General features: G+C 41.2%; 2 protein-coding genes across 4 annotated transcripts in view; one reads left to right on the top strand and one right to left on the bottom strand.

The window, feature by feature from the left end:
• Positions 1–24,034, bottom strand: part of fam120b (family with sequence similarity 120B) — a 55,766-nt gene extending 31,732 nt beyond the window's left edge. For 2 of the 3 annotated variants that reach the window (XR_006372553.1, XM_044136306.1), the window contains exons 1-2: positions 23,788–24,016; positions 22,717–22,847 (exon numbers count right to left, since the gene is read on the bottom strand). The gene's annotated coding sequence lies outside the window, so the exon portion shown is untranslated. Of the gene's footprint in view, positions 1–22,716; positions 22,848–23,787 lie in introns of all 3 variants that reach the window. The other variant, XM_044136263.1, reaches the window with a different exon arrangement.
• Positions 3,220–11,565, top strand: dld (deltaD). The gene is made up of 12 exons (XM_044136252.1): positions 3,220–3,720; positions 3,828–4,130; positions 4,702–4,762; positions 5,093–5,350; positions 7,088–7,148; positions 7,749–7,879; positions 7,995–8,164; positions 8,251–8,467; positions 8,569–8,742; positions 8,820–9,549; positions 9,635–9,890; positions 9,995–11,565. The coding sequence occupies exons 1-12, from the start codon at positions 3,667–3,669 to the stop codon at positions 9,998–10,000; spliced, it is 2,421 nt and encodes an 806-aa protein (XP_043992187.1). The 5' UTR covers positions 3,220–3,666; the 3' UTR covers positions 10,001–11,565.
• Positions 24,035–26,087: the final 2,053 nt, after the last annotated feature.

Below are 26,087 nucleotides of genomic sequence, written 5' to 3'. Positions count from 1 at the left end.
TTTTTCCAAGTGTAACAGCATTCAGTTTGTGTTATTCAATGTTATTTTAAATATGTATGTTATAATGCTATACAGTTGAGTATTAGGGGCCTTAATCAGCCGCTTAATTCACATTTTCCTTGGGCCGGCCCTGCAAGGAAGAGTGGCACTGTTTCCACATATCTTTAGCTTAAACTTATTTTTATTTATTTGCATTTTTAACAGAGAGAAGTGCAGTCAACGTTGGTTCATATGGGTAATAATATGAATCAGATGCTAGGCTTTGAAATTAGTATAAATGTGTAATAAAAAATTGCAATAACTGCCATTGCAATTTCTAAAGTACAACATAGCTTTTAAAACACCAAGAGACTACAGAGGCGGGTAGAGTACCAAAAATATGTCAAGTAAAAGTAACATTACGTCAACATAACTGAGTAAAAGTAAAAATAAAAAGGCGACTCAGTTAATGAGTATCTGATCAAAACATCATTCAAGTCACATCATTGATCATTATTGCAGTAGGTAATTCATAAGACCAATGAAGATACAAAATTATATGATTGTGATGTAGTGCAGTGGTACTTTTATCCCTTTTTTCTTCTCCTCCACTTATTAAATGTGATATAAAAACTCGTGTGCAATTCTGTGTTCTTTTGTTTGTTTGTGAAAACACAAAACTAACAAAACTGCTTTAAAAACAATTACAAAATATCACGTTATGTGTAAATGTTGGTATTTTAAGGACCAAAATGAAACGAATTCATATAAATAACATCACTACAAAACAATAAAATCAGGTCAAAGAAAAGAAAAATACATTTCTTTCAGTATAAAGCTGCAGGTCTGTGTCTGGTGATTTTTTTTTATTATAACAAACTTCACATTTGGTCAAAGTGGGAAGAGAATCACGAAATTTTACTCAGGTAAGAGCAGAAATACTTAATACTAAAATTACTTAGGTAAAAGTAAAGGTAGAAATAATCCTAAAAGTCAATTTTTTTAAAGTTTTACTTAAATAAATGTAAGAAACTAAATGTGGTTAGTCGTTAGTAAACTATAATCAGTGCATGTGACACAGGCTGAGGCTTCACAATGTTTCTACACTTTTCATTGTACTCACTGTCCCAGACATGGTGGAGGCAGCATCATGCTGTGGGAACACTTTTATTCTTTCTAATAAACCTTGAAGATAGAAACGGATCAGCCCTGTATGTGTTGACATGGCTGAAAGCTGGCCATATGTTAGCTGTAGATTGTGAATTAGCTCCTTGTTTGTGGACCAAAACACTGATGCTATGCAGCGCAGCTTCCACTGGAGATGTTAATTAAGGCCCCTCCTTTCTCCTTCCTCCTCTTCCTCCTCCTCCTCACCAACCTGTGTGCATGTTGATAGACATAAGAAGTGGCATGGCGCTCTGATGCAGCGCGCCTGTTCCTCAGTGGACGCTGCTGCTGTGCCAACACAGTAATAAATAAATAATTCAGAGAGGAGGCCCTTTCTCCGGTCTCTGCTGCAAAGCTTTAAGCTTGAGGTGATTGACAAGTGTGGCACCAAACACCAATTAACTGTTCTGGCCAATCAGCAACTCTCTTTAAAGCCTTTCATTTACTTTTTGTGAACATAGCCCACATATTCACAGCTAGCATGTTTTAGCTGTAACTGATGGCTGAAATGAGAAAGCCTTAATATATTTTACAAATATGACACAGCAGAAGAAGAGCAGCATGCTGAGGGATTTACTTATAGTTTGATCAAAGAACCATTAGCATCTAAAGCTGCTTTAGGGCCAGAGGCCAGCTCATGATAACTTCATGGCAACGAGTGCGCATTCTTCCCCGCATTTTTCTGCGGATAAAAAAAACACACATATGCAAATAAGCCTGAGTTCATGTGAGCTGATGTCATCCGGCTGTGAGACAAACAGGCTTGCAGGTCACTTTTTTAAAAGCAGATTGTTAAAACCAGCTCATGCTCGCGTCTCTAGATGATAAAATATTTATTTATATGTATATAAACACACGTTGAGATTACCGTTTATAAAACTGGCCGCCGTGCTTTCCGTGTCTCTGTGTGTGTGTGTGTCTCTGGTGTTGTATTATTGTGAGAGAGCAGGTGCTGCCGGCCCAATTAACATACAGCTGAAAGCACAAAGAGAAAAAAGTTTACTCCCTCTGTGAGTCCCCTCCTCCTCATCCTCCCTCCGCCCTCTCCTCACAAAGTCCCTTAATGACAGCCACGCGAGTGACACACCACCGTGTAATTTTTTTTTTTTTTTTTTTTTTTTTGCTGCCTATAATAAAGAGCATGTAAGGAAAAATACAGACATGAAGAGAAATTAACGTTTGAGATGCGCTCATCTTGTGATCCTTGTGCGTAATTTGGGGGATATTTGCGCACCGATGTGATGTTTTTGTTTGGAGAAAGCAAGATTGATGTTTATTGGCCTTCCGCGACTCAAGAAAAACACAAATACACAGTAAATATTTATAGAAGGCTGTGATTTAACTAGTAGATAAGCTCTTTTTAAGATGTTTTACTATTTATTAATTAAGCAAAATAGTTAATCTGCCAACAAAAAAATAATAAATTTAACGATTATGGACGCACATTTTAGTTTAGTTAGCCTGCACGGAGCAGATCTACGCGTCAATAAATTACTTCAACAGGAACAGATTGACTGGTTTTGGGTGGGAACGTTGAAAAAAACGGGGTAACACCATAGGAATGCGATGGAGCAGATGGTCGTTAGCGGCTGGCTTGCGCGGCCAGCCAGCCAGCCAGCCAGCATCAGGCCAGCCAAGACTTCACCATAGTCAGCTCAGATATGAGAACCCACCGTCTAACTGGCTGCTGCTGCCGCTGCGCAAATCATAAATCTCCCGGTAGAGTTGAGGATTTCGTGTGGAGGTAAAAGAATTTGTCGGAATGTAAATAGGCTCCGCGTGGAGGAGGGAGCCATCAGGGGAAACGAGGGGTTGTTGTACATTTAACAGCTCAGTAGCCATTTGGTCTGTCCCCTTGAGAGAAAAAGAGAGAGGGGGGCTACAGTTTTTTTGTTTTTTTGGATGGGGGACTCCTACCCTCCTCCTCCTCCTGTTTCTTTGTAATGGCCCCGGGGCGGACTTGTGGTGGTGGTGGAAGGAGGGGAAGAAGAGAGGCAGAGGGCCTCATTTGCATCTTATTACCCTTCGCTTGCTGGCCCTGTATAAAACCCTGCGCAGGGCAGAAAACCTATCAGACTTACTCACTGATACATGTCATCAAAGGAGAGGAGCGGAGGTTGTTTTCTGTGTTTGGGATGAAAACATCCTGAAAACAAAGAAATAAACTGGAACAAATGAAGAAGATCATCTTTTCTACAACCTAGTTTGGAATTAACTCCGATATTTCCGCTCTGGATTTCTCTAAGGGGGAATATTCCGCTGGATCTTACTTGAATCTGTGAAAGACCGATTCGTTTTGAGAAACGAAAAGAAAAAATAAATCCGACACTTTTGAGGGAGTGAGCAGATGGACAGGTGACTGACGCGCTCCAGGAAAAGTGTCTCCTAATTTTCAGCCTTGTGCGTAAAAACGTCGCCTTGACCGTGAGCGCAGCTTTGAAAACTTTCTCCATGAGTGTTTGAGTGGTGAGACACGGACCCGCGGAGCTTTCACTGCTTGTTGAGGAGGCTGTCAACACAATGGGACGCCTGTGTCTGCTCCTCATTGTCAGTCTGTCCTCACTCACCTGCCAGGTACGTCCCAACATCCAGGGCTCCTAAAATCTCATTCTAATTTCCTCACTCTTGAGATTCTTATCTCAGATCGATCCCATATGAGTGTTTCCCCCCCTGTGTTGTAGGTTTTGTGCTCAGGCGTGTTCGAGCTCAAACTGCAGGAGTTTCTCAACAAGAAGGGGATAGCTGGGAACGCCAACTGTTGCCCGGGAGGCGCCGCGCACCCGCAGGGCCACCAGCAGTGCGAGTGCAAGACTTTCTTTCGGGTCTGCCTGAAGCACTACCAGGCAAGCGTCTCTCCGGAGCCTCCCTGCACCTACGGCGGCGCGGTGACGCCCGTGCTCGGCTCCAACTCCTTCCAGGTGCCAGAGACCAACGCGGACAGCTTCACCAACCCGATTCGCTTTTCCTTCGGCTTCACATGGCCGGTGAGTAACCGGAGATGACAGTTGTTATCCCCCACATCACTTATCGTCACGTTTTATGTTACTGGCGTTGGAATTGGACTTTTGTGATGGGTTTTATGAAGGGGGGAAAAAGCCCTAACAGATGCTCCCAGACTCAACACTTGTGAGGGTCTTTGTCAGCAGCGTGTGAGAGGGGCTATTGTAGTAACACTGCGCTCTTTGGTGGGATAAAACAGGGAGGGGATGCGGGTGAGAGAGAGGGAGAGAGGGGCGGTGTCACCAAAAAGATTTCCCCCTCCGATCAGCCGTGGTGGGAAATCTAACATCCTCTGAGTTGGCACATCATTTGCAGCGCAGCGTGAAATTCCGCCTCATTTTGGGTTTTACAGCGGTGTAAAACCACTGAGTGTGATAGTAGCAGGGGTGTGAAAAAGAGAAGAAGAAGCTGGTAGCCTGGGCTTATTAGGTCTCTAATCAGTATTAGAATTAGACTGTGAAGTTTATGAGCCTCTGTGGCTCTGGAGGCTGAAGGTAAGGGGGAGATTTATCTGCAAGCAGAGCAGCTGTTGACTGTCTGTCTGTCTTTCCTCAGGGGACGTTTTCACTGATCATTGAAGCTCTGCACACGGACTCCCTGGACGACCTGACAACAGGTGGGTGACAGGACAGGGTGTGTGTGAAATGATGGTCTTGTTGGTGTGCAGTGGCGTGTTTTCCCACTCAGAAATCATCAGGATACACTCATTTCAACTGTTCACCTAAAATAAGGTCATTTGTGTGTAATTTTGACTCTTATTTTGGATTTTATTTGAAAGCTGCCCTTTGCTCTCTTAGCATCTTCCCAACATTTATTGCTCTAAAGTCGCAGTCAGTGACAGTAGAAATTGTTGTTTTTATTCCAGACACTGGAAGTAAGTTTCGCATCTCGACCTTCAGAGTGACAACAAATGACCTTGTTCAAACTGTGATTGCTGATTCTGCAGACAACCCAGAGCGGCTGATCAGCAGGTTCACCACGCAGCGGCACCTGACCGTAGGAGAGGAATGGTCCAAGGACCTGCAGACGGCCAGCAGGACGGAGCTGCGCTTCTCCTACCGCTTCCTGTGCGATGAGCACTACTACGGCGACGGCTGCTCTGTCTTCTGCCGTCCCCGGGACGATGCCTTTGGACACTTTACCTGCGGCGAGCGAGGGGAAATCATATGCAATTCTGGCTGGAAGGGCCAGTATTGCACTGAACGTGAGTGGGTTTGCTCATTGATCGAACTCTTTCATTACGCCGGTCAGGGAAGCTAAATGAAAGAGCAGGAAGGAGGGATAAAAAATGAAGGGAGGCTTTTCCAACTCAGTGGTGAAGCAGTGGCTAATATTTGGATCTGATGCTAAGCAGAGGATGCTGATGTGTGCATCAAGATCACAGTAACTGTATATTATTGACTAACAACAACAGTACATCCGTCAGATGCAGAGGTGAGTAGAGTACCCAAAAAGTTGTACGTAAGTGAGAGTAGCACTATTTCAACATGTTTTCAGTCAAGAAAAAGTAAAAAGCAGCCTAGAAATTACTCAAATAAGTATTTGGTAAAAGTCTATTCAAGCACTGAGTAACTGATCAATCATTTAACATTTAAAAAAATACATCATCAGACGGACCAAAATATAAAGTTATGTGTGCATTTTGTTAAGGACCAGAATGAAAATTATTCATATAACAAAATCACAAATTTTCCAAATCAATTTCTTTCTTTAGAAAACGTTAACAGAAGTGTTTGAATCTACGTAATGTTTGGTTAAAACATGCTTGTTTTTCATTCATTGGATAAAAGATCCAGAGATTTTACTCAAGTAAGAGCAGAGATACTTCACAATACTCAATTAAAAGCATAGCAAAAACACTTATAAAAGTAATTTTTCTCCAAAAACCTACAGAAGTAAGGTTTCGGATTTCCCCCAAACTGGTTAGTTGCTACCTACCGGTAATCACTTCAATTTTAAAGGAATTGCCTTTCAATCATCATCGTCAAGATTTTGTTTTTTTTTCTTTTTCCTGCACAGTTTGAACAACAGTTTTTCAATCTGAAGTTTATTTCTCCAGCAGTCGTTTGCCTCTCTTTATTCTCTGAGACTTTTTCCAGCTCATAATGGAGGGCCCGTGTGCAACAGGCGTCAGTCAGTTATCCCATTGCACCAGAGGCCTCCGTTCTAATGAGCCGCGGTGGCTCCTCAGTAATTCACACGCCGCGTGCCTTCCATTAGACCGCTGGGGCCTCCTCGGCCCCAAACCTCCTCCCCGATTGGCCAAGTGGGGGTCCTATATTGTTGCGGCTGGGGCCGGTGATTGGCCGAGCCGGGTCGTGTATTGTTGTGGAGGGGGCAGCTGCTCAGTGAGAGGAGACAATGGAGCAGCTGTCTGGTGGTTAGCTCCTCACAGACCAGCTGGCCCTGGGGGGGAAAGGTGGAGGAGGAGGGGGATGAGGAGAGAGGCAAAGAAGGGGAGAGGAGGAGGAAGAGGAGATAAGGAGTAGGGGAGGGGATGGAGGATGGAGGATGAAGGAAATAAAAAGGAGGAGGACAGAGGCAAAGGGTGAGAAAAGGGGACTTCTGACCCACAGTCAAGGGGAGAAAGGGGGCTTTGTGTGGGGGGCTTTTTGTTGTGGAACTAGCCTGTTAAAAGAGGGGCTTCTTGGCTGGTTCTCCTTCTTTGAGACCCAAACTGTGATAGCTTCCAGCTTGGCTGAAAGGTAGTATTTCATCAAAACACCTAAAACCTAAGGGTGGTCAGACATGACCCGATGACAATGATTCCCTTCAACATGCTAAAACGTGAACCAGAGAGACTGAAAGAGGAGTCAGATGAGTAAACACACAATTCAGAAGGCAGACAAGCAAGAAGCAATGTAAATGTTGCTGTTTTTTTCCAGGGTTGCCGTTTGAAAATCTTTTTTTCATGGCTGATCTGTTTGTTTTCTTTTTACAGCTATTTGTCTTCCTGGATGTGATGAAGAACATGGATTCTGTGACAAACCAGGAGAATGCAAGTAAGTTCAAAACAAGCTGCTTTTATGTGTCTCTAAACTAGGCTTGGGCAGTAAATCAATAACAACATATACTGTGATAGACTCATGACCAATTTTAAATAGATAATACATCTAATAGAATATTCACTGCAATCCAGAACAGCACAGCATTCTGGGAGACGTAGGCAGATTAAAGGCTTTAGCCACTCAGCCTCTCAAGGTTACCTAAGCAATTTCTCTTTGGGATCAATAGAGTATATTTGAATTGAACTGGTGGCTTCAACTAACTCACTCACTCTTTGGTTCCCTAGCAACAACCTGTTGAGTAGCTTGCCCAGCAGTAGTTTAAGGTTTTGCCACTGTGCCTCATAACTACTTAAAAACAAAAAACTACAGCCTGGAGCAAAAGCTGTGAATAAAAGAGTAAATGTCCTATCACTAGGCTGGTAGTATTTCAGATATTTAAAGCAACGAACTAATCAATAATTATCAATATCGACTGATATGAAATGCTTATATAATAATACGCTTTTCAGCCATCTTGTCCAGCCCTTCTCTAACCTAAGTTACCCTGGCCTTCATCTCCGTTAGTTTGATATTAACTGGTTGGTGTGTCCCCAGGTGTCGCGTGGGATTCAGTGGGCGTTACTGTGATGACTGCATCCGTTACCCAGGTTGCCTCCACGGCACCTGCCAACAACCCTGGCAGTGCAACTGTCAGGAGGGATGGGGTGGGCTCTTCTGCAACCAAGGTGAGTTTGTAGACAAGTTCACTAAAATGCTGTGTTGCTCTTTAAATTCCTTCTGTCCTTGATTGTTTTGTATTTAACGTGTTTGGCTCATAAGTGCAACTGTTTGTATTTTCAGACCTGAATTACTGTACACACCATAAGCCTTGTCTTAACGGAGCCACCTGCACCAACACGGGTCAGGGCAGCTACACATGCTCCTGCCCTCCTGGATACACCGGTGCTAACTGTGAGATTCAATTCAATGAATGCTCAGGAAATCCCTGTCGAAATGGAGGCAGCTGCATTGTGAGTACCACCTTAAAGACATGAGGATGTCTTTGGGTACAGCAACATCCTTAAGCTTGTGCCTAACCAAGAATTGTTGTCAACAGGACAATGACAATGACTACAAGTGCACATGTCCACCTGGTTTTTATGGAAACAACTGTGAGCTAAGTGCCAATACGTGTGCAGACGGGCCGTGTTTCAACGGTGGACGTTGTGTGGACAACCCTGAAGGTGGCTACTTCTGTCAGTGCCTAATGGGATATGCTGGGTTCACTTGTGAGAAGAAAATTGACCATTGCTCCTCCAATCCCTGTCTAAATGGTAGGTTGTTGTGTTTTATCAGTATAGCCTACTCCACATTTACTTCTAAATCAAGAGGTGGAGAATTGGGAGACTAATCTTAATGATGCTTCACTTTACAGGCGCAGAATGTGTGGATCTGGTCAACTCCTACCTGTGTAAGTGTCCAGAGGGCTTTTCAGGGCCCAACTGTGAGGTTAGCAGCGGCATTTCTGCATTGTGCCAGTCCTTTCCTTGTCAGAATGGTGGAACTTGCCAGGACACAGTGGATGGCTACACATGCAATTGCCCACCAGGTATGACCGTTTTTAATCTACTTTCTTGCTAAATGTTGTTTGGACCCATTTTTGAGACTCTGAACTGTTCCTTGCAGGCTATACGGGCAAAAACTGCAGCTCACCGATCTCTCGCTGCATTCACAACCCGTGTCATAATGGAGCCACTTGCCATGAACGTGGTGGTCGCTATGTGTGTGCCTGTGTGCCGGGCTATGGTGGGAATAACTGCCAGTTCCTCCTACCAGAGGTTCCCAAGGGTTCCCAGCCAGTCGTTGATGGACCAGATCGGCGATATTCATCTTCAGAAAGTGGGAATACTGACACTGAGGAGGATGACGACAGCGGATTCCCCTGGACGGCTGTCTGTGCCGGTGTTTTCCTCGTTCTTGTGATCCTGATCAGTTGCTCTGTGTTGGTGGTCTATGTTCGCGTCAAACTACAAACCCGACACAGTCACAATAGTGACGGTGCTCACAGTGATAGCCAGGAGACCATGAATAACCTCACAACCAATAACTGTCTTCGAAGTGACAAGGAGCTTGGTGGTATGATGACGACATCAATTAAAAACACCAATAAGAAAGCAGATTATCATTCGGACCTTGCTGGGTCAATTGGGGGTCTGAGTGGAATCAGCAGCCTCAACGGGTCTGAGAAAAATGGTTTTAAGTCTTGTTACCCAAGTGTGGAGTACAACCTGGTCCACGAACTTCGGCAAGAAGATCTGTCACCATGTACAGAGGAGGAATGCAAACAACCAGAGCCCAAATGTGAGCCACTGGATGAGCCCAGCACAGGGGAAGGATTCCGGAAAAGACAGAACAGGTACTCAAGAATTACCCTAAACACATTACAACCCCACCTAGAATGAAGAACAGTATTTCTAATCTCTTTTTTGTTCATCCTACAGTGATGCTTCAGAAAAGAAAGCATCGGCAGAGTCACCAGCATGCAGCGTAGCAAAAGATCAGCCATCCTCTGATTTAAACTGTCATACAGCGAGGGATCCTCAGTACCAGTCAACCTGCGACCTCAAATTCCAGCCAACCAGTGAGGCTGTGTACCCTACTCCCAGTGACAGCCGGTACCCCTGTTCCAGCGATACCAAATACCAGTCTGTTTACGTCATATCAGACCAGAAAGATGAATGTATCATTGCTACAGAGGTGAGAACACAGTCTGTTTAATCTGTTTGAGCAACTACACCAGAAAAATAACTGTCCATCTGTACTGGTAACACAGCACTAACTTTGTTTTCTTTGTTTTACAGGTATAATTATGGTACCAGTTTCCTGTGGTTGATGTTATTCCACACTCACCAACCCTGAGCAGTAGAGCTCAGTTTGTTTCTGGGAGGTTTTACTCCTGCTGTTTGCTGCTGTTCCCTGGGATTTCCTAGAGGACTTTGAGCCATGGTGATGATGTGCCAGTGCAGACGCATCACCTGCTTGGCCTTGACTGAGGACTACAGTGATACTACGGGTCAATTTACAATATCCTTGGCCTTCGATGGACACAGGTCTTTTGGTGACTCTATGCTATGGATGAAGCGACAGAACAAGGTGCCAGCACTTGTACAGACATTGTACAGACACAAGGCTGTCTCAGACGGTCAAAAACTGCTGGAGAACTCACGAAGAGCTTGCTTGATGTCTCCTGGCAGCACTGGAAGATTTTCAGCTCATCAGTGGATGAACTGTTCTCTCCTAATAAGCAGCGGAGCATTGACTTGGATATTGACCGATGATATTGTACGGTGATGTACCGACTATATGAACAATGTAGTACCTTTAGTGTACTGAAAACCTTTAAAGTACTGCTGTAGTACTGTTACGTGCTGTGGTTTTACATTGCTGTGTAAAATCTGTCCTGGATTTCCGGTAGTTTATGTTCTGCACAGTGCTGCAGAGTAGAGTGTGGAGCTGTTGCAACAGTAGGAGTCCCTGTAATTTTAGGCTGACCGTTTTTAGAAATTTATTCAAGGCACCACGAGCAGAACTTTCCATATCAGATTATCTAAAGTTTAGGACCACTTGTAGGACAGCCGAACACCTTCAACTCTACAGCACTGGCAGATGTAGCTGAGCTGGTTCTCAGCAGGAAACAGAGAACTGAAAACTCCAGTAGTGACTGCAGATCGATCCACCATGGATACTGTTGGGCCATACTGGCCTCTGAGCCCTGAAATGTCTGATAGAAAGGGCAGTGCTTGGGGCAAGGGATATAAATCAGACCAATACATGCATCATATTTAATTATCAAATCATCTGTTCAACTTAAACCTGACTGTTTTGCTTCTTTTTTTCCTGACTTCGTAATGATGTTTTTCCAAGAGAACAAGGCTGCGCTATAAAGTCTTAACTGCCAAGACCTCATTGCACTATAGAGGTGTGTGTGCATATGTGTGTGTGCAAGTGTGTGTGTACAGAAGAAGTAAATGGCCGCTTTTGGTGTCGATGTATGCACTGTCCTCTCCCGCTCCAGTCTTCCACTATCAGCCAATTCAAGGACACCATGACTCCTCCTGCCGCTGGTTAGAATCTTTTGTTTTGTTTTATTAAATTTATTTGTTATCTAAAGAAAGATGTATGCGTTTAATTTAATTATGTAATTATTTTTGCTTCATTTTGTTGTGTTGTTTTTGTTAATCTTGTTATAATTTAAGTTGTGCTGTTTTTATTTGGCAGATGATGTATGTATGTATGTATGTATGCATGTGTTAGGCACTTGAGACCACTGTGACTGTGTTGTATTTAAGAGAAAAGTCGTATGTACAGAGCCTGTCATTTTTATAACTGGAAAATGCGATATTTTTCCAAAATAAAAGAGAAATGAAATCTACTCTGGTGCTGGAAAATAATTTCATGCTAAGCCAGTACTGCTTGGATTAACTCAGAAGACGGCGACGAAAGCACAAGCACTTTAAAAAGTTGTCGAACAAATTTAGGCAGAGAGATTTGCCGTCACTAAGTGATTGTGTAAGTAGTGTTTGCATGAGTTTGTGTGTGTGTGTGGGGGGGGTGCCTGTGTGTGTGTATCTGTCTGACACAGCAGAAGACTGTCTCCTTGTGGAACCACTAAATGAGACAAAGACACACCCCATAATCATAGACCGCTTAGCAAGCCTCCTCTGAGGCCAAAGTCATTTCTCTGTGCGGATCCGAATGTTAGTCCAAATGTGTGCGTTTCATTTTCTTAATGTGTTTGTGACTGGATCTCTTTTTGTCTATGAGCCTCTTCATTTGAGTACAAGTTCATGTGTGTGATCTTGTTTAAGAAGAGGGGTATTTATAGCTGGAGATAGAAACCACCAGTCTGGATTTAGTCCCAGTTGCCCCTGCCTGACTACACTCTGTATATAAATGTGTGTGTAAGTGTGTGTGTGTCCCATTTAGCGACCACTGAGAGAGTAAAGGCAGCCATCAAAGAAACTCATATGGTTTGCATTCTTTTATAAACACACACCAGATAGGCTTTAAAACTGGATGACGGATGATCAAAACTTTACCAAAAAGATGAACAGGATTAAGTGTTGACATTCATCACATTAACACAGAGACACAGAGGTCATAATGTGGCTGACTGATCTCAAAATAAGAAATAGAAAAGATTAAGGACAACTTTTTGACATCGCTTTGTATTATTTTTACCAGCAACATAAAAAATAAGCCAGCTTTGTGTTGCTCGCAAATATTTGTGCATTTTTATGCACTGTACATATTGATGTGACATGGAGTTTACATTTATTCTTTCCTCATTTCATGTCCTAAAAGTCATCTTTTATATTACAGTTTGTGTTTCACACTTTTAAATGTGAATGAAGAAGGCCTGATAAGTCTCAGAGTCATATAATTCCTCAATGTTTTCAAACTGAATCAGTGTAAATCACATTAAAATTAACAAAAGCTTCAAAGGTCTGGCTCAAGATTTTTGAAGTGAGGTTTCAAGCAACTAATATTTTAACTTTAAGAACCTGGATGATGCAGCTAATTGCTAGTCTGTAGGGTCCAAAGACCAAAGACCAAACTTACCAACCCCACATTTCAAATTTTATTTTTTAAAACAATTATAAACAGACACTTCAATAAGTACAGCTGGCTAATTTGCGACTGGACCACATTTTGCCTTCACCATGCCTTAAATCCTCATGTTATAGACTCAACAAGGCATTGAAAAGGGGACAAATTATTCAAAATTCACACTTTGCAGGTTTTTATACTTTCATTTGGTTCTGCTTCTAAAAACAATAGTTTTAACAATATATTTTTTAAAAAAAAGAAAAAACATAAAACCATTGTTGGCCATTAAGTAAATTTTTTTGGTGTGTGAGCAGTTAGTTGTTTCAAAAGTCTCATCATTATTATGTCACATTTAACAGGCAACCAGCTCTTCACCTAGAAATCCAAGCTGAGCTCCAGCACATTTGGTCAGCCGGTTTTACTGCTGTATTCGCACTACAATGGCTACAGGAAAAGACAAGTGTTTGGTTGGACCCACCAGAAACTACTTGCTGCATTCTTGTTGGTTGTGTATGAGGCTCCACTTCTGCTTTTCAAAGATGTACAGTTGTATAAGTGTGCATCTGTTTGCAGGCATTTTCACATGAAAGTGTAAACATGAAGTTAGCGGGCATGGCCAGCAGCAGTTTATTTGGATTTAAAGTGACAAGAGATCCTAAAAGAGTTCATTATGAGGAGCTCAAAATAGGCAGAACTGAGCAGATTGATTTAGTGCAAAAGATTTAATGAACATATTTTGTACATGTTCAGAGACCCACACTAACCTGTTCTAGGAAGCATAATAGGTCACTATTAAATACATGTTCTCAGAGGTGACCAGAGATATTTTTCCATTGTTGACTGGTACGTTGGTATGGCCATGATTTACTCTTCTCCTGACTGAAGGGTCATATGCTGACCTTATGTTGATCCTGGAAACTCTGAGTGTAGCTGGGGGATGGAAATTAGAAAATCTAACTACGACTCCAATGAATTGTTCAGGGTTCATCGGAGTTACCGTAGTTCATGGTGTCAGCTCAAGAAGATCAAATGTGTAATGTAAATAATAACAAGGTTTCACAGTAAAGAATTTATTCAATAGTGTACACACTTATGCAAGTAAGTTATTTCAGGTCTTTAATTCCTATTCTCCCCTCTAACAGCTTTGTTTGTTTTGTAGCTGAATTCTACTGGACTAGTGTCACAAGTTATATGGAAAAAGTTTGGAAATGTCTCTCATCACGTCTCAAAAAGCAGTAATTTTGACTGGGGTTTGCAGCTTTTTCAGCGCCTCCTTAACCGAACCGTCCATGCAGCCCATCAGGCTCTAGAGACCAGAACATTGAACCAGTGACCTGCACACCGGCTGCAGACACAGTGACGGTTACCCTTCTAAAGACTGCCACTGTGGCTGCTCAGAAAGCATTTGCTTGTATTACATGAGCAGCAGGCAGTTGTTAGCACATACCATGCTAAGCTTTTTAACTTAACTTTTTTTCAGTGCCACAATAGCTTTTCGCTGAGTTGGAAAATCACAGGAGACAGGCTTAAAGCTGGCCCTTTGTTGTTGTCAGGCTGTCCTCCGGCCCCCGAAACAGTCGCAAACACTCGTGTCCTCCCTCGCGGCATCTATCTGGTGTCAGTAGTCAGACAAAGCCCTGGTCACTGGCTGCCATATGCTGCCCTGCTGCACATAAAGAGCAGCACTCTTTGAACTTCTGGGGTGAAATCGAAACTTCTTCATGGTCAAATATATAGCGAAGTGCTCATTCACTCAACAGAGCTTGCTTCTAATTTTCATCTGCTGCTAATATTTAGCAAGAGCTGAGCTTTTCCCATTGTCCAGGCTGTGGCTTTATTTAAATTGTAGGACATGGGACAAAACTAAAACATGGGTAATACTTCAAATAAATCAGACATGTTTAAAAGTTTATATATATATATGTATATATTGTGTGATAGTCTGATCTCTGCTCTTGCACTTTTCATCGTGGTGAAGTGTAGGCAGGACCGTGGCTAATCCAGAGAACAGCCTGTTTAAGTGTGTCACTGCTATAATCTGATTAATCTGTCCATTCATGCGCCCCTCTCCACTCTTCTCTCCTGTTGCAGATCTTTTAGAAAATCTAAGTGTGTGTATATGTGTGTGTGTTTGCTGGAGCAATCTGAAATCCCATGTGTAAAAATCCACGTTAATGCCTGCTGGTGTGTTTGACAGGTGACCAGACAAAAGGACAGTCACTGGCTAAGTGGGAACTTTTTTCCTCCTCCCTTGTTACACTCCCAAACAATCTCTTTGTGCCTGTCCCTCACACACATACAAAAATACCATGATGAAAGTTTTGTTGAAACTGGATTATGGTTCTGCAATGGCAGAAGAAGATTTCTGTGTCTCATACTGTCAAGCAGCATCTGTAGTGACCATGAACCCCAGTTAAATCTGACCTTTCACACACATTTAACTGATTGCTTCCAGCGTTTAGAAAACACATTCTTGCAGGATTCTTAGTCAAAACAACCTGTAATTCCAAGTGACCAGCATCTGTGAAATATTGGTATTAAAAGAAGTCAAAAAGCATTTCAAAATGCAATTTTCTTTGAAGAGATGACCTTATACAGATTATTTTAGGCCTACATGATATGCAAAGTATGTCTATTGCATTTTTTCACAAAATAATTTCTATATAATGATATTTTGGTCTGCTCAGTTTTGCCTATTTTGAGCTCCTTTCATAATGAGCTGTCACTTTAAATCCAAATGAGCGGCTGCTGGCCACGCCCCCAACTGACTGTTTACACTCACGCATGAAAATGGCTTCAAACAAATGCGCAATCATGCAGCCGTGAATGTGCAGCAATTGGTTTCTGAATGGTAAGTCAACAACAAAACGCTTGTCTTTTCCATCAACCACTGTACAGCGAATACAGCGGTAATACCAGCCGACCAAACGCTCTGGAGCTCTGCTTGGCTAGGGTTGCTAGGTGATGGGCTGGGTTTTGCTGGGGTTGCTAGGTAACGGCGCAGCGACCTTGTGACTTAACACTCAGAAGCTTTTTGAAATGTTCTAACTTTTGATGTGATTATTTAATTGTTTTGGGGGATTTCTGAATAAAGAGCACAATGTTTTTATTTGAGAGAAATTATTCTGATAGTTTTTATATTAACGATGAACAGACACAATTTTACAGTGTTTTACTCAAGAACATATTTACATGATTCCATAATTTAATGTACATTTAACGTTTCAAGATATGAATGTAATTTCCTTTTATTTTGTCATTTTATTGTAAAGACAATAAACTTTGATTGTGCCAAAGGCATTTTCTTTCATCCTTACCTGTTAAAGGTTAATGCCAATGAATCCAGTTTGTATTGTAAAACGGTTGAAACAAGTCCGAACAGCACAGGACTTAGGAAGCTCCGATCGCTGTACTGCCAAATACAAGACAGCATTTGCCCCATGGGGGCCGGCCTCCATGGGACCCTAAGCGAAATCTGGTTTTGGGGCCCTCTAGTTCTTTTTCTTTTTTTCTCCCCTCCAGTGGGTCTTTTGTGGTGTCCCTTATTTGAAAGTAGGCTGACAGGAAAGAGGTAAGGAGAGGGGGAAAGACATGTGGCAAACGTCGGCCGGGTCCGGGAATCGAACCCGCGACCGCCGTGTCGAGGACTGAAGGCCTCCAAATGTGGGTCGCACTATCCCCTACGCCACCACAGCACGCACAACGGGCCCTCTAGTTCTAACAATGTGGACCGGCTGCAATCAGCAGTCCAATCATTAGATCATTCACACACCTGCCATAAACATATTGCATCTCTGACTGTTTATATTACATACATGTATAATATAGGATCCATTTATTGGCCAACTGATTTATCGGCCAGTTGATTTCTGGGGGCGGATTTCCATAATTTTGGGGAATCGTGATCGGCCGATACTTACATGTGAAGCTGATCTCATCCCCTGATCTTATCTTTGTCAGCAAAGGTGTAAAAATCAGCCTCAGTCTTCTTCTGCTCTGCAGTGAGAAGTACGACTGACAGACCGGCCAGAAAACTGCAACCAGTGCAGCTCTACACACATATTCATAACATTCTTTGATTACATTAATTTCTCTTAAGCGTTACTCCAATAGCTAAAAATGTAATTTATACCAGCTGAGTCTTTCTCCCCTGAGAATGTGGACCGGTACCAGTACTGGACTGATTCTGAGCCTTCCAATGATTTTCACATATCTTAGAAGTTGATGTAAAAATAATGTTTGTTTTAGCCACAAAATGATTATGCTCAGCAGCAAACAACAATTTACAACTATTACCTGATTGAATAATATTGGTGCTTAACTTCCCCTCATTGGGAAAACTCAACTCAGATTTTAAAACGATGTGCCGGGAGTTAGCCGTTCTCTCCCGGTGAACCGAACCTGGAACCTGGACCAGCTGATGGAGGCGAGGGGAGCTGGCTGTTAATGCAGCGGGAGAGGGACGTCTCCGAAAATGTCGGAGCAACTGCAATTAGGTGTTGCATTGATGAACCGAGCAGATATTTAGATTTACACAGCTACACTCTCGCCTACAAACGTCTGCTTCTTCGTCAGCTGCTTATATAAACAACATCATAAAGGTCCAGCTGAGCACTGGGACCAGGGCCAGAAACTGGTTTGTAGAGAATGGTTCAGGTATGATTATTTCATTACTTTTAAATAAAATATGTTTATTTTCTTATTTATAGATAAATCAAAATTCTCTCAATTTATTCTCATGAGAAAATAAATTTGCTATAGACAGCAAAGAGGGAAAAAAATTATAACAGTAAATTATTTTTATTTTATTACATAAGCTGTCTTAATACACTAACAGTGAAGATTGAGATATTTAAAAATACACAAAAAGTGAAAAAATAGAAGTGCAATAAAACACATTTATTTATTATACTGGGAACACTGGCCACAGGCAGGGCTTCAGTCTGCTGGTCAAACTGGGAGAAGTCCAGTGAGTCCTGGTACACAGGCTAGAGCCAAGGATAAAAGAGAAATGATCAACTAGAAAATTCCTGAAGAAATTTAACTGGGGCCTGCCAAAGTGTGCCCGTCGGTTTGGACCCAGCGTTCTGATGCTAAGAATTTGCATCAATGCTAAAGAAAGCTGCAATGTAATCAATAGAATCAGTAGAATGTTCAGTAAACTGGACATGCACCATTCAGTATGATAAAGTAAGTGTATTAGCTAAATTGAGCAAAAATGCTAATGTTAGCGTGAATGCTCTCAGTAGCATGTGGGATATTATTAGAATGTTCTCTGTAATTTACTTAATTCCTTCAGAATACTAAACATGGCAGATAAGTAAGAAAAATAGGTAATAGCTTATTTAAGCTAAAAGGCTAATGCTAATGAACTCCCTAACCTGAGAGAACCAGATAATGCAGAATGATATCATTGCACCGCCTACGACGGTGCACTATTCAGAGGGGCATATTGAGGCTTTTATTTTGAAATTCGCAGTAAGCTTCATATTAAATGCCCACACTAATCCAGTGTCTAAGAGTGCTTTGGATAAACCAATCACGTCAAGCAAAAATTACTAAATATTTGATGTAAAAATTGCCAAGGCTTTTATTTTGAAATTTTCAGTAAGCATCATAAGAAATGGTCAAACTCATCCCATGTGTAACAGTGAATGTGTTAAATCGTTTCTATAATGCTCAAAACACAAGTAGTTCTAAAGGCCAGCTCAGTCCTCCTCTGTAGTAACTGACAGTTCCACCATGTTGTAGTTCTAACCTTCAGTCTTTGTAGTTCTAAAGAGCAGCTCAACTGTCCTTGACAATGAACACAGGGAGAGATGGAATACTAATAGTTTGAAGCAGTTAGTTTTTCTGATCAAAGCAGGCCAAACATATCTTTACCTAAGTGTTGCCAATAGCATGTGGGGTATCATTAGAATGTTTTCTGTAATTGATTTACTCAATTCAGTATATTTAAAATGACTAATAAGTAAGTAAAATAGCTAATAGTTTATTTAAGGTAAAAGTCTTGTCTTAATCGATCTGCCTTGCTGCGCAAGGCAGTTCCCTAACCTGAGAGAAGAATATAAAGCATTCTAATTTTATTGCATCGCCTTACGGCGATGCATTAACCTGAGGGCAATATGAAGGCTTTTCTTTAGAAATATAAACATAAGCTTCATATTAAATGCTCACACTAAACCAATGCCTAACAGTGTTTGGGTTAAATTCTTATTTACTGGCCTAAACAGCCAGTAGTTCTAAATGGAAGCTCTGTTTTAACTGAGTGTTAGTTAGAACTACAGATATGGTGTTCTGATAGTCCTATTTATTATCATTAGGTCAAAGGTTAATGCCATTGCACTGGCTTGCTGCGCAAGCCAGTGCCATAACCTGAGAGGAAAAGATTATATAGGCAGAGACCTAGGCACTGACCTGACAGAGATATTGGGGCTTTTATTGGGAAATTTCCATTAAGCTTTATTTAAAATTGACACATTAATCCTGTGTGTAACAATGGTTTGTAAAAATCAGTTATAAAATGCCCAAAACACAAGTAGTTCTAAAGGCCAGCTCATTCCAGAGTGTCCTCCCATAAATCAGCTGCTCTGGCCTCATGTGTTCCGTTGCCATGGTAAATAATCCTCTCTGCCAGCTGTGAGTGAGACATCCAGGGGGAGACAATTCTCTGTTTGAGCCAGCCAGTTTGACTAAAAAAAGCATTGCAAAAAACTGTTTCCCGTTCGGGAACCGTAATACATATTCGAAAACCGTTTGAAGCATATGAGAGGGCTATTTGTCGTCTCACATAGTCCCGCCATTCATATCTCTACCTCACTCACAGTATTAACAGCGATGAGATAAAAAAAGTGTGTGCCAAGGTCTGTAATTTTTCAGAAATACATGGAAGTGAATCAGTGAGATCTGTCTGCTACCCTGGCGCATGACTTTGCTCTGAAGCACCTGGAGAGAAAACTGTAAGCGCTAGATAATTTTTGAAAACATTTGACCGGAGCAGGCACGCGTATCAATGTCATGACCAAGTTTCATACCAATCATGCAATATTTGTGAGCGTGAGGGCGAGTTAAAAAATGATTTGGGGTCAAAATGTCGCTCTGACTCTCACTCTAGCGGAGCGGCCTTCACACTCTGATTTTTCCAAAAATCAAAAACTTTGGGTCGCTTAGAAAGAAGTTGTGGACAAACCATAATACATATTGACGTGCTGTCTTCACTTTAAAAGAGATCACGGACGTATCTACAAAATGAAGTTTGAATGGCGTTTCTACATGAAGTTATGACGACACAGAAAATCCTCAAAAATAGGGTATTTTTAAGATTTAGAGGTTGCTTCGTCCCCTTGACGACGAGATTTCACCTGGTGAGCTCGTTAGTGATTTTGGGGTCGTTTTTTGCTTTTTACGTCGCCATGGTAACTCCAAATCCCACCAGAAGTAATAGCACACCTCCCGGGATCGAGCCGCACGTTTTGATACCACTTTTGTGGGTGGGCTCGCAGCGGTACGAGCCGCATTCCGGGTGACGGAAGAATAATAAATAATAATACTTAAAGAGACATTCTATTGGGTGTAGAACAATAGGTGCCTGCCATGCAATGCATGGAGGCAGTGACTGACTTGCTTCGCAAGTCAGTCACTGCTCTCCTTATGCATTGCTATGGGCAGGCCCCAAAAAGTGTAATAGAAAATACATATCTGGATCTTTCACATTTAGAAAAAACATATATTTTCAGCATGTTGGGGCTCTGACTCATAGCATCTTTAGCTGAATACTTCAGCTTCTGCACTGTGAAGCTGAGCTGTGAAACAGAGACTGAAGAACAGACTGACGATCCTGAATGACCTTTCCTCACAAAATCCCCTGGTCTTTAATGCACTTCCCCTCCAACAGCAGTTTCTCATCAGCTCTCTCTCATTAGAAAACATTAGCTACACTAACAATCAGTGGTTACTTTGGGCCAATTTAGCTACATAGAAAATATTTCTCTGTTTAGAAGCGAGTTTCTGGCTGCAAAGTCAAGTAATTCTGCTCCTAAAAATTATGTTATCATTTTCTTCCATCCTTACCTGTGAAAGGTTAATGCCAATGAATCCAGTTTGTATTGTAAAACGGTTGAAACAAATCCGCACAGCACAGGACTTAGGAAGCTCCGATCGCTCTACTGCCACATTCAAGATGGCAGAAAACGCGTAGAAAGAGCTGAAAAAGTGTTCCGGTTACACGAGCTCTGCCCGGAGGAACGCGCTAAAATTAGACTAAACTATTATGAGAAGCTTGAGGAAGCATATCCTAAATGTTTGACTCGACCCATAAAGACTGAAAGGAAACAATAAAGGTTTTGTTCTGGCAATCCCACCTGAACTAAAACAGAAAAGGTTTAGTCTGTATTAATGTCAGACGGAGAAGAAAACAAACTTTGTTTGCATATTAATAATACAAATATCACCATAAGAGATTAAGTGTATAAAATATATGTATACCTAAAAGTGATGTAAGTAATTCAATATGGCTGAGCATAAATAAATAAATTAATAACAAGCATGTACATGGAAATATGTTAATCTAAAAATAATCTATAAATGTGTGCAGAGAAAACTCGATTTAAGATAATCAGTGAGATATTAGGCAACATGTTCTGAAATATGTTTAATTATTAGGATGTAAAATGTTTGTTTTATTTCATCTGCTCTGTCTTCACCAAAATACAATGAATGTTTGTTCATTTATCTTTGAGTTATTAATTACAGAATCACTGTAGGAATCAAAACAAACCGATCCAATTCAATCAACTATGAACACAGAACAACTGTATTGAAGAGATTATGGGTTTTTTAATTAAGTGCTTCAGCCTCAAAAGTTGTTTCCATTACAAATCTGTTTGTTAATATTCTGAAAATGCCAAAACAGATACGCAATTTTACAAATGCAATTAAAATCTCGTGAAAAAGTTTGTGATCCTCCAAACTGCTGCCTGTCATTTTCTTCTTTGTGGTTTGTGAGAGTGGCAACATCCGGTTGTTGATCATGTGATGCGAAGAAAAGTGTTTCCATTGATTGCAAAACTGTATGTCAAAAAATTTTAGTTTTTTTTTTTTTGTTTTTTTTTTTTATTGGCATGTTTCCATAAAGTGAAGAAATTTTTGTAACTGTGTGGTCATTGTAAATGTATCTAGTGACTTCATACTTCTCACCACTCTTGTCTATTATCATTTCAAATTGCTATCGGAACAAATCCCTACACACACTCAGCATCCCTGACTAGAGATTTTCTAGGCTAAATCTTGTGGGAAAACAGAGGTTTCTCTCTCAGCCATCCTCCATTGTTGAGTCTGAACAAACGAAGTGACCACAGCAGTCCAAGTCACACAATGACAGACAGCTTATTCAGCTACTTCATCTGTCGCTGCTCCCCAGGGACGAGGCTCTGATCTTTTCCCAGAGCTCCATCTCCTTCACGATTGTCTCTGTTAATATTCACACAATATAATATTCCACTCCCACTTCTCTTACAGTCACACGTTTTCTTTTTAAATTACAGGTCGTGGTGTGGTTAATTAGCAATTAGAGCCTTCCTCGTTCCTCTGCTGCCTTTGGGAGAACTGTTTTTGTTTATGTTTTGTTTTTTGTCTCCTCTCCCTTGGGAGCTAAAACGCTTTGCAAAGGACACGGTCATTCCTTCAGAGACACCAGCTCCCATCAGCACCTTCTGGTCATTACTGGTGCATCGTGGGAACAGCTTGGGGAGGACAATGATTGGCTAGAACAATGAAGCTTGAGGGGCAACACAAAGGACACGCCCACTGCATGATGGGAAAGAGCAGCGGAGGAAGCAGATGTTGCTACCGAGGACACAGAGGAGGGGACAGAGAGATAGAGGGATGGCAGATGTCTCTCTATCTCTCCCTGATGAGTTTGAATTGTATTCAGCTCTGCTCTTTAGCAGCAGGTGAGCAGAGACAGAAGCCTTACCTGCCTTTCACTGGTCCACAGCACAGCAGGCTACTGGTCAGTCGCTTTCCGTTTGCTGCTTGGAGATCAAATTTCTTTTTCACGGCCCAATCTCCAGAGGTCACTTTCACAGGTCCTGTCAGACGTTAAGCCTGTGACAAATAAAATAGGCTTAACTGATAAATGACTAAACAAGAAAATGCTGGGATACATGAGGACAGAGACAAGAGGGATATTCTCCTGTACCCTTAAAAGATAGTTGAAATCAGATATTTACATACACCGAATAAAAAGACGAAGACTCACTATTTTAGGGTGCATTCCCACCAGCCCTGTTTAATCCGCTTTAATCAAACTCTAGTTCGTTTGCATACAAAGTCCGGTTCGTTTGTGGAGGTGAGAATGTGCAACCGAACTCTAATGCAGATCAAACAAATGAACTCTGATCTGCCTGAAAACTTTGGTCTCTGTTCGGCTGAAGTGAACCCTGACACGGTTTGAATGCAGTGTGAATGCAACCGAACTGGAGTCCGCTCCAAAAGCAGGAAGCTCCCTGAATTGCAGGGCATTCTGGGAAATATATTACTCTTTGGGTTAGCAGAGATGTTATGCCTGCTGCCATGGCAACGAGTCTACATAAAGCAAACACAGAGAATGAGGAAAAGCAGAATATAAGTGGTTTACTGTTGTTTTTCACCTGTTTACCAGTTTATTATCCCACTACAGCTGCTGTAACCTTTAAACCTTCAATAAACAACAAACTGGACTAATTGCCTCAATTGTAGAACGTGGCAATAGTCCATCAAACAGAATGAAATATTTCTTAAAGTATAGGATGTTTGTTACATTTTAATTAGTTTTAACAGCGGCAATTGTGTAATACTAAATTATTGACCGATATAAGAGAAATTTCCTTAGTTCTCTTTCATCTTGACAGAAACCAAACTGTTTCAAAACATCAGCAACTTCCTCAGCTTTAATTTAAGCCATATTTATAGAAAACAGGTAAGAAATGAGGGCACTACGATCATTTTTGTGACAGATTCCTGCTCAACCCGCATTAGAATAGTCTGGTTTTGTGGACAGACTCACCGCGTAGTAACGGCGCCTGCAGGAGCGTTGCTAGCATTAGCAGCTAACCCGCAATATTTAAACATTGCTAACACGTAGGAATGTGTTAGAAATTCCTACGTGCTCCTAACACGTTGTAGGATTTGATAATATATATAAAATCTTACAAATATACATTTGATAATGTATATCAAATCCTTCAACCGTTAAAATATGACACAGCTCCATTTTTGTTTGCATTTAGTGAAGAAAGAAGCTGCGCTGTTCTTCTTCAGAGGTTTTGTGTCGATTCCCTGAGGAGTTCTTGGTGCAGCGCCACCACAGGCGACTTGGGGAACATGTTTTTCAGTTAGTTTGGGTCTTCTGACAAGTGAGAACGCAAACCACAGCAGCTGAAAATGTAATAAATGTGGCAGCTTTGGCTCCCATTCAAACAGTCGTGTTTTGTAAGTATATGTTGATGTGTTTTGTGAAAGTTTACATCTTTGATGGCCATGACTGAACCCAAAACAACATTGGTGAAAAACCAAATGATTTTGTTTTGCTCACTTGTTCCATCTTTTTCTTTTTTTGTTGAAGTTTTATATCATAAATCATAGAACACAATCTGTTAATGTATTTATTTTTAAAGCAGCATAATTCAAGTAATTTCTGTCTGTAACTCTGTTACCTCTACGGTCTGTCTTTAAACGCCGCTTTCTCTCCTGCTGTTAGTCCATGGGAATCGTTCTTCTCATCAATGTGGCCATTCATGATCCCCCAGACAAATTAGACAGCAAATTCCCACAATAATACTTGCCAATTCAACCTATGAAGACAAAGGAGAAAACAGCTGATGGGAACAAATCTTCCTGTGTTCGCTCAGAGTGCCACGAGGGAGCAGTCATCGCTGGACGGAAAGAGGCGATTGAGACATCACAGGGACGGCAGATTTGATGGACAAAAATTCGGGTTGCCAGGTCTGATCCGCTGAGACGAGAGGAGTGGTCGAGATCAAGCAAAGTGTGCTCTGGGATATGTGTGTGATTAAGGGCTGGGTGTGTGCGAGCACTGGCTTTTGTCTTGGTGTGTGTGGTGTGTATGTGTGGGAATGGAACCTGGTCTGACTTGTTGATTAATGGCCAGTGTGTGTATGTGTGAAAACGCTCCTGGTCCTGTTTCCATGCTAATGAGCAGCGGCAGATGGGAGAGAGGAGTTTGGAGCAACAATGAACAAACACACCAGCAGACGTACAATTAAATTAGGAGAAAAAAAAACAAAAACACAACAAACAGAAGCTCCAGTATGGTGAGCTTCCTTTCAGACAATATACTCCGATATTATGTCCTTTCTTCCTGTCTGTGGCAGCATGTAAACATCATACTATTTCACATAGAATATGGGGATGACTAGTTGGTCCTCAGTGCTACATGGAGAAAACGCTTTAAATTAACATATACCGTTAAAAACAGATATTTGTATGCACCACATGAAAGAAAAATATATATTTTTTCCTCACTGTCTGAAGCAAAATCTAACTAAACTGTTGCTGTTTTAAATCAAATAGGATTATTTTTGCTAAATAGCATGATATTTAATGGAAAAAAATGCTTATTTTCTTCATTTAAATGTTTCATATACATTTGTATTTGGTAAATTTAACTTTTATTCTGTTTGACTTCAGATGTTTTGGTTTTCTTATGTTTCATCTTTGTTGAAAATTTGTCCTATTCCTCCTGACAGACATGATGAAACTGAGTCAGGTTTGCGCACCTTTTCAGTTTTGCTCACAAGTTTTCTATTTGGCTTGGTACGGTCACAGTCACTAAAAAACATATAACATTGTTTAATATCTATGAAGGTGTAACCTGTTTATGTTCGTCTCAGGTTCAGTAGGTCGACTTCATAACAGAAACAATCAGGTTTAGTGTATTTATTCTAACAAAAGGGGAAATCAAGTTGGTAGTTATCAGTCCAGCAGCTTCTGCCCCTATACATTAAATAAAATATAATAAATAACCATAAACAAACTACAGAGCAACATCTCCCAATGAGCGGTTAGCAGTTGTAAAATTAAACATAGCTAACAAGCATAATATACAAAACGTAGAAAATTCCTCATGAAACACTGTATATTATTAAATTTGTCTAAAATATATGTTAAAATATAATATTTGTGACAAAACCACAGTTTCAAACAGCAACTGAAGAAAGGGGGGAGGAGCTGTCAGTTACCGGTTGCTATGGTAACCAACTGCCAAGAGCAGCAACTAAACTTAAAGCACCAATAAATGTCTGAAGAAACAACTTGATTAAACGAAATACATTTAAAGGATAAATA

The sequence above is a fragment of the Gambusia affinis genome, linkage group LG02 (assembly GCF_019740435.1).
Source record: "Gambusia affinis linkage group LG02, SWU_Gaff_1.0, whole genome shotgun sequence".
Classification (NCBI taxonomy): Eukaryota; Metazoa; Chordata; class Actinopteri; order Cyprinodontiformes; family Poeciliidae; genus Gambusia; species Gambusia affinis.
The sequence above is the reverse complement of the archived record's forward strand: the minus strand, read 5'-3'. Positions and strand labels throughout refer to the sequence as shown.